We start from the raw sequence: 9225 nt of genomic DNA, 5'->3' as shown, positions 1-9225 counted from the left end.
AGGGAATGGCTAGGATCAGCGAGGACCGACTGAGCCTTCCTCAAGGTCCTACTTTGGAACAAGGGAGTCAAGTCATTAAGGGTGCTGCCTGCAATTGTGCTGCACACTTTGACTATGCACGGTGGTGCAGTGGTTAGCACTGGCGCCTCACAGCTAGAGGGTTGCAGGTTCGAATCCGGCTTGGGACCCTTCTGTGTGGAGTTTGCATGTTCTCCCCGTGTTAGCGTGGGTTTTCACCGGGTACTCCGGTTTCCTCCCACAGTCCAAAGACATGCAGGTTAGGTTAATTGTGGACTCTAAATTGCCCGTAGGTGTGAATGGTTGTCTGTCTCTATGTGTCAGCCCTGCGATGGACTGGCGACCTGTCCAGGGTGTACCCTGCCTTCGCCCAATGTCGGCTGGGATCGGCTCCAGCCCCCCCGCAACCCTTAACGGGATAAGCGGTTGCAGATGGATGGATGGATGGACTTTGACTATGTCCTGCAACCTGTTTCTGTTTTTGAGGGTGAGCAACACATACCAGCTGATAAAAGAGAAGTTCAAGACAGATTCGATAAAACAACAATAAAACATTTTTATAGAAGTGTTGTCCACCTTAAAACTACAAAGTCAACTAAAGACAACTTGGCATGTGAAGTGTGTTTGCTTCAGACTGTAAACAATAGAAAATTCATTCATTTCCATCATCTTATGCCCATCACTGTCATCATGCTGACACACCAGGTTCCATATTTATCAAAATGCTAAAAAGGGACATTTTGGACTTGAAAATGAAAAATCACAGAACAAATCCTTCACTTTTATTACTCACAAACTTCAGATTAAATTGATAATTTCTTGTGATATAAAATTGTTCTTCAAGAGAGCTCAGGAGGTAGACACAAACACACACACAAGGCGTTGGCCAAGGTAGCTTTGGGGCTTCTTTTCCAAGGAAGTCAGAGGTTGAGAGTGACGACATTTACTTGGAAGTAATCATGATTTTAAACTGGTTTTGTAAGGTATTTTATTCTTTGGAATATGACTCCTCCGAAGTAGTGATTACCCAATGACCTTCAACATATCTATATAAAGGCAGCCGACTTGTGGTAGATACAACAGAATTCAGCAGACCAGTTGACTTCTTACTGCCGCTCTACCAGTCACTGTCAGCAGACACGTAAGTACTGTGGAACATGTGTTTTTCTGTTTCAGATGTTAAATGATTATATTCAGTGTAAATAGTGTAAATGAGTGCAGCATGCATGCACATTTGAAAAATAATTTATTTAAGACATCGTTATGGTGATCCATATTTGACAACTGATATAATAATTTCTAATCGTTATATTGGAGCTCAGTTGAAAAGTCACAGTCATGCTGCTAACTTGTCATATTCAGTGTACTCATGGTTTGTCTTTCTTTAATGCAGTTACCCACGATGGCTTCATACATCTCACAACTTGAAGTGTCCCTTGATGAAGCTGATGAGCAACAGTTCGCAAACCAAGGATTCACGAAAGTCAATGCTGAGCTGAACCAACGTGCAGGGGGAAAGAACATCTACATTTGGTTCAAACGTGGATCAGAACCAATCACCAAACTCCAAATTACATTCAACAAAGAAATGGCTGTTGGATTGATCAATGCAGGGTACACAAAGATCCCTAAAGATCTCAATGATGAAGCAGGAGGTGACTGCCTCTACCTTTGGTACTTCAAAGGGTCCGGAGAGTACAATACTCCCATAGAGGCCATTGATGTCACTACAAATGCAGACGATGAAGCCATGAAGTTTAAGAATGGCTGGGAGAGACTGACCTGTGATCTGAACCGCAAGGCTGGAGGGAACTGGATCCACCTCTGGGTGAAGAGAGAGAAGAAAACCTACATCTGTGATGTCACTGCCACTGTTTGCTACGAAACAGATTCCGACCACTATAAGAAAGGTTTCATCCGTCTGGATGAAGATACTAACAGGGGTGCAGGAGGATCCTTTGTCTTCATCTGGTACCGTCAGACCCCCGACTCCCAGCGTGCACTCAGTGAACTGAATGTCTCCACTGATAGTAGCGAGTATCAGTCCTTTCATGCGCAAAAATACACGCCAGTGAGTGTTAACCTCAACAAGGGGACCGGAGGGAACCGGGTGAACCTGTGGTACAAGAAAGACCACGTCAAACATCCCATTACGGCCATCACCCTGCTTCTCGGCGAGTCTAATATCAAGGCGTACAAGGTGACTGGTGTCCCGGTTATCGAAAGAGATCTCAACAAAGGCAACCGAGGCACCATGGAGAACGTGTGTTTCTATCAGTGGCAAGCCTGAGAATTCTCAACACTCACTGAAGTGAAAAGCAAAGTCCTACAATATTGTTAAATCATTTTGGTCATTGCCTCTTTAAATTGTTTTCTTATCTTTTTCTATACAAAACAATGTGATTAATTATATTACAGTATAACTACTGGTAATTATAACTTGCTGTCAATGAAATCAAACCGTTTTAAATATAAACATTTATTTCCTGATTTTCAACAACAATGTTAATGAATGATTGGATATTAAGACTCTGTATCACTTTATTCTGCATATTTCCTGTTTTTTAATAAAGACAACTTTGCATTTAAAGTGTGTTTGCTTCAGACTTTACACAACAGAAACTTCACTTGGAGTATTTTCACGTATTTTCATCATCTTATGCCCATCACTGTTATCATGCTGACAAACCCATATTTATCAAAATGCTAAAAGGGATTTTGGACTTGAATATGAAAAATCAAATAATTTTTATTACTCACAAACTGAGGATAAACTTGATGATCTCTTCTGATATAAAAAGGACAGGACATCTCTTAAAGTTACAGTTACAACAAATAACTTTTTGTCATATTTGCTTAAACTGTCATTATATCCTGACAGTTGCACATGAGACAGATCATCTGTTAAAAAATTAGAGATGTTCAGATATAATTGTTTTCCTTCCTGATACCAATTCCGATACCTGAACTTGTGGTATCGGCTGATACCGAGTACCGATTAGATACCAGAATGATAAAAAAATATAGTTATAGTTCTTATTATTATTTTTATTAACAGCTGTTTACTACTGACCATGTATGGATGTGATATGATGACTATCTTTGTTTTATGGCCTGGCTCAGGTTAAACCCTTTGTGTAACATGAACAAACACATACAGAGAATGAATGCAAAATAACTTTCTTTTATTATTCAGTTTGTCAGTTACAAAGAACATAAATAAATGAAGCTAGGAATAAATAACAATTCCATATTCTCTTTGCTGTCTCCTCAGTGGACAGCCTGTGTGCTAACCACACCCCCTACTAGGGTACTGCCACCCCTCAAAGCGGAACCCTTATGTACTGTACATATCACCGTTTTACTTGTTGGATTTTCCACTGTGAAATATTGCCAAATGGCTGACATTTTCCTCGCTCTGACTACCGTTACTGTTACACTCTCCACTAGCACTGCACTGTAGTTTGCTATTATCATGTGAGAAACTACCTGCTATCAGTTCTTCTTTGCTGCTCTAAAACAGTGGCATCCATGTGTAGGGGTTCTACTTTGGTAGGTTTTGGTTATTAGCAAATTAATTAATAAATAATAATATAATTATTAATATTAATAAAGATTATCAATAAACATTAATAATAAACGGGGCACCACCCTGGAATCAGGGACCAATGACCAAAACGTTAATATAGTCTCATTATATATGCTAAACTATCAATTTGGAACGTTGATTAATAATTAAATTAATAACTATAACCAAAATAGAAAGTAAAGGTTGAAGGATATCGGAGTTCTTGACATAGCAGAGGTTGGCATTATTCACTCTTGTGCAACATTAAAGAGACCAGCATGTATATTCCACAAACATTTATTTACAAGTTAATAAAGGTTCAAAACACAATATTAATCTAACTAAATAACTAAACTAAACAAACCAAACACAGTGTGTAAGCATGTGTGTGTGTGTGTGTGTGTGTGTGTGTGTGTGTGAGAGAGAGAGAGAGAGAGAGAGAGAGAGAGAGGGGGGTGGAAAAAAGATGGGTTCTTGTCTCAAAATGTCTGTATGGCCTACAAACAAAATGGCGAGCACTGTAAAACTACAAAGATGGCTGAATCAAAGATGGCGGAATCAAAGATGGCCATCAGCATGTCATCACATGACCTCTTTGTTCTAGGACAGAGAGGGGGGTGATGTGGGGTTAAGATTATCTGAAGCTGTATGTTTATGTTTAACTAATTCACAGTTTCTGTATGTGATCTTAATGTGTGTTAGATATGCAGTGGGTTAGAAAAGATGGTTAGTTTGCATGCAAGACCTTGTCTATGTGAAGCATAAACTAAACACATCAGATGTGGCGAAGCCAGTTACCCAAAAATCAAATACAGATAAATCACCACAGTCAAACTCAATGAATAACATTAAACCAAATCAATACAAGTACATTCTAGAAATCAAAGTTGGACAGTCTTGCTCAGCCCTGTGCGATTGCTAATGCTAAGGCCCAGTACGTTACCAATCCATGGAAGAACCGGTTTGTGATTCCATGTGTTGAAGTTGTGGTTCCAAGTCAAAGATGTCGTCTTTGCTGTTAGTTTGGTGCTAACTTCTTTGCTTGATAGCTTGAAGTTAGCTGGTGGAAAGGGCAGAGCACTCGCGTCGTCTGCCGTTTGGTTCCTTGGTTGCAATGGCTGTTTCCTAACAGGCCATTGATCAGAACCAGAACTGTTTTGCAAGTTCTGGACTTGAGAGCCGTTCACCTCAACCAGGTCAGCCTGGGTTGAGGAGATGAAGAGCAGAGAGAGCGCAGCAGCTCACCTCTCACACGTCAGGAGAGATGAGCAGATGAGAAGAAAGAGAGGGAACAAAGGACATTCCTCTGGTTTTGTTCTGTGTGATTTTCACACCTCTGGGTGAAATGTTACTGTAGCCAATGAGAGCATACCTCCATGATTCTGGGAGACAGTTCACTGTGTCTGCCACCAGAAATGGCAGGTCCCTACACATGACACAGCCAGGGTGACAGCACAGTGAAGGCTGCTGTTTTGGATCAGCAAAGAATTGATTTCAGGTTAAATAAATAGATTTTTTTCTTGGTTAATAAATGATGGTATTGGATCGGCTCAGTCTGGCGTACTCAGTGATACCTGATATCAGTTTCCTCTGCCTTGTTTTAGTGCTCATAATGGTATTTGCAAAATTACACCGTGCCCAAAGAAAAACAACCAATCAGAGCTGAGGAGACTCTAACGCAGCTGTCAATCACTGCTTGTGAACTCTGATCAAACGGTCAAACTATGCAGCGCTGATGAAACATGAATCAAGAAACATAGTAGTTTAAAGTACTATTTAGCTGTAAACTGAGAAAGATTATGACCCGGCAGCCATGTTGAAAACAGTTGAGTCATAACTAACCATCGCCCACAGGCCGGAGCAGGCCTTGAACACACACACACACACACACACACACACAACAGTTTAAACTGATGAATGCAGGAAGGACAGTTGGATTTATGCTGTGGGTTTTTACCGCTTTGAATTATGTTTTTATATTTATTTTTCGGTTTTCTCTCAAGTCCGTTTCACACCGAGACGGAGACGCAGCTGAGAGAAGGTTGAAATAGTCACACATGCCTCATTATTGCTTGTAACGACGTTACTCGAGTAATTATAGTATTTTTCACTATAATTACTATACATAATGGGTTATTGAATACACTTAATGATACATGTTGTTAAATGAACACACGGATGTATTTATGAATTCATTTGTTTATTGTTGATATATTTCAGTGGGGTGAGTCTGGTGTACAGGGTGTTTTGCAGCGGGTGACGTGGGGCACTTCCTCCTCCTCGTTCTCCTGGAAAACACCAAAATACGTATTAAAATACACTTCTGGACGACTATATCTGACTTTTGAGTAGTCCGTTAAATTAATAATTATGTTCATTTACGCATTCACACATCTGCAATTTATTTTCTTTTGCCAGCTGTCCTTCCTGCATTTGGCTACAAACTGATTAATTTGGTGCTACATTTTTATTATAATTCTATCTCGTCTAAAAGTGTTTAGAATTAAAAATATATAACCATCCAGATAAAGAGACAGTAACTGTTGTCATGAACATCACAGCAAAGTAAAGACAACTTTATTTATATTAGGGATGCACCCTGAATCCGAATCCGCATAATAATGCGATGAAAACAGATTTTTCCTTCACACATCAATGGTCTCTTCCTGATTATACTTATTAAACTAATTAAGACATTTTGATGGCACTACACTTTATAAAAGGGAAGTTATTGAATATTTTTCCCATTAAGAAATTTACCAAAATTTTGCAAAGCATATTTTTCCAAACTAAATCTTGTAGTACAACTATGAGGAGATCATTGATGTGTGAAGTAATTTTGGTGGTACTGCACTGTATAATACTGAAGCAATTGAATATTTTTCTCTTTTCAGTGTTGCACTTTGTAGACGGTCCCTGACCACTCGTATCACAGCCGGCTGCACATAGAGACCAATGTAATGTGTTATGTGTTGATTAAAATGAGGTTGTAGTTCGTTGTCTACCATACTGTGTGTTGATTAAAATGAGGTTGTAGCTCATTGTCAACCTTACTACGGTTAGAAAGAGCCGCCGTTTGTTTTTAACAACGTTTCTGTTATGAGTTATTGATCCGGGAAGTTTGAATCTGTCGATATCTTTCCAGCTTTACCGAAGTTCATCATCTAGGGGGGCTCCGTACATCAGCAATGCGTGGACTGTCCGGAATGATTGGAGGAAGTGCTCTATAAAGTAACTCGAGGGAAAGAGATAATAAAACGAGGGAACGAGATAATACAAGTTTTCTCCAAGAGGTCTGCTACCGAGTACCAATCAGATACCAGCATAATAAAAAAAATATACAGATATTATTATTATTCAACAGCTGTTTAATACTGACCATGTATGGATGTGATATGATTACCATCTTTGTTGTATGGCCTGGCTCAGGTTAAACCCTTTGTATAATATTAACAAATACATACAGAGAATGAATGCAAAGAGCTTTCTTTTATTATTCGGTTTGTCAGTTACAAAGAACATAAATAAATGAAGCTAGCTATGTTAAAAACAGTTGAGCCAAAACGAAGCACGGCCCGGAGCAGGCCTCGAACACAAACACACAAACACACACACACACAGAGGGAGAGACAGAGTTGAGTTTTCATGACTTTTGATGACATTACATTGACATTCATTTCCTGGAGACTTACCCTACCCGTAACTGTAACTGATACTTGCCTAATCCTAGCCCTTACATCTAATCTTAACCTAAACATAACCTTACCCTAACTCTAAACCAAGTCCTCACCCTAAAATATAATGATTTACATTATGGAGATGTGCATTTTGTCCCCATTTGGAAGGACAATGTGACTGTGTAAACAGGCTTATGTCACCACAACGTTGGTAATACAGGCCCACACACACACACACACACGCGAGTATATGGATTAAGAAAAAAAAGCAGAACTTGTTTTCTTTCCCCTCCATTCTGACCTACTTTTTTTTCAGGAGGAGCACACCTGAGATGGTGCGCTGATTAAGGGAGGGAAGAAAAAGGGCGAAGGGACGGGCGCACACTCTCTGGCACTCAGGCTGCAGCCGGCAGCACTGCTCGGGAGACTCCCGTCTCCATTGTTTAGTTGTTTTGATCTTAGATGACCTTTTTCCCAGCATTTAGTTTGTGACTTTGTTTTTGGGTTGAAGATCTCCGGTAGTTAAGTTTCCATGCTTTTTGGTTTAAATTAGACGCTTTTGAGTTTAGAGGGATGAGCTGGGTGCGACGGCCCACTGCGTGGCTGGCCCAGCGACTTCAACTGCTTTTTAACGTTTTTTTATTTACTCAGTTAAATTTTTGAAAGTTGCTTTTGTCCTGATTTAAAATAAAATGATTGTTATATTCTCAGAGAACTGTCTCTTGGTGTCCTATCATATGCTTCGGTCTCTCCAGAGCCTTTGTTTGTTTGAGAGGCCGTAACATAATTGGGGGCTCGTCCGTGCGTTTTTTTTCTCACACTGGCGTTGTGTTGTTGTAGGCTTGTTTTAGACGTGGAGTGCGGGTAAATACTGATGGCTTCTTAATTATTTTTGCCTCAGTATTTTAGCTATGCGTTTTTGATTAAAGTGCAGTTACTTGTGTTTGCAAACTCTATCATAGTGACTTTGTTTTGTCTCTCCACGTGTTAATTGATACGTAGCTTGACACTGGGGAGTGTTGCTGTGGAATTACAGAAGCTAGTGGAACAGAGGCTCACCCGGGGTACTGACAGCCCACTAGTCAGAAAAATGCACCATTGGACCCAAAAGCGCGTTTGTCCGACAACCCCTTATTCCGTATCCTGTTGTTCCCAAAACGTTTTTTCTCTCAAAATGTCATTCTCCACTAGCCTAGTTTCTATCAATGCTTCCATCAGTGTGTTTGATGTGATATTGCTGTTTTTGGATCAGTTTACATCTAACAACTAGGGTGACGAGAGCACGCACCAACTGAGGTAAAACTCTTGATTTTATTCAAAAGCCCTGCCGATTCAGCACCATGGACAGGGCTGGAGATATATGCTGAAGATAAAGTTTAAGGAAATATAATAAACAAATAAAATGAAATAAGTCCTATCATTTGTCCTCAGATTATTATTATGTGAAACAAGTTAACAAATTAGTTTAATTATCATTTACACATTCACAATAATGATTATAATGAAATTAATCTACTCCAAAGCAGATTTATCTTTCTCCATCTGTCCATTGTTCACACTGAATCCTCCAACGTTTCTCAGACAGACAGAAATGCAGTAGGCCAAAAATACTTAATAATAGTTCATTCCTATGAAAGTTGCTCAGTAGCATGAAGCCAAAATGGCTCGACGTTCGAGTGGAAAAGTACCCGGATCTTCCGCATCCATTGGGCCGATAGAACAAGCGCAGTAGCGTCCGCTCGGTCACATGGCTCGGTCACGGGGTCACAGCCATCACGTTGTCGTCAAGGCTTGCTGACTCCGCCTCCCAGCCCTCACTCCAACCTCGGTCTGGGTCTCATTCATATGAACAGAGCAAGGAAAATAGCTCTGGATTCGGCTATTAGTGCATTTTACAACTTTTAGGACCTAAACAAATGAAATGAAGGCTATTCAAGTGTTCATACTGGGAAATTGATTTAC

At 40.0% G+C, this 9225-nt stretch overlaps 1 protein-coding gene across 1 annotated transcript; it reads left to right on the top strand.

Moving 5' to 3' along the window:
• The first annotated feature begins 1103 nt into the window (after positions 1 to 1103).
• Positions 1104 to 2608, top strand: LOC141756328 (uncharacterized). Its single transcript, XM_074615972.1, has 2 exons — positions 1104 to 1159; positions 1412 to 2608. Exon 2 carries the CDS (start codon positions 1421 to 1423, stop codon positions 2306 to 2308), a length of 888 nt encoding a protein of 295 aa, XP_074472073.1. The 5' UTR covers positions 1104 to 1159; positions 1412 to 1420; the 3' UTR covers positions 2309 to 2608.
• Positions 2609 to 9225: the final 6617 nt, after the last annotated feature.

This window comes from Sebastes fasciatus, chromosome 18 (genome assembly GCF_043250625.1).
Source record: "Sebastes fasciatus isolate fSebFas1 chromosome 18, fSebFas1.pri, whole genome shotgun sequence".
Classification (NCBI taxonomy): Eukaryota; Metazoa; Chordata; class Actinopteri; order Perciformes; family Sebastidae; genus Sebastes; species Sebastes fasciatus.
The sequence above is the reverse complement of the archived record's forward strand: the minus strand, read 5'-3'. Positions and strand labels throughout refer to the sequence as shown.

Excerpts from the sequence above, each read along its gene's own strand:
- LOC141756328 (XM_074615972.1), top strand. The coding sequence starts at position 1,421 with ATGGCTTCATACATCTCACAACTTGAAGTGTCCCTTGATGAAGCTGAT.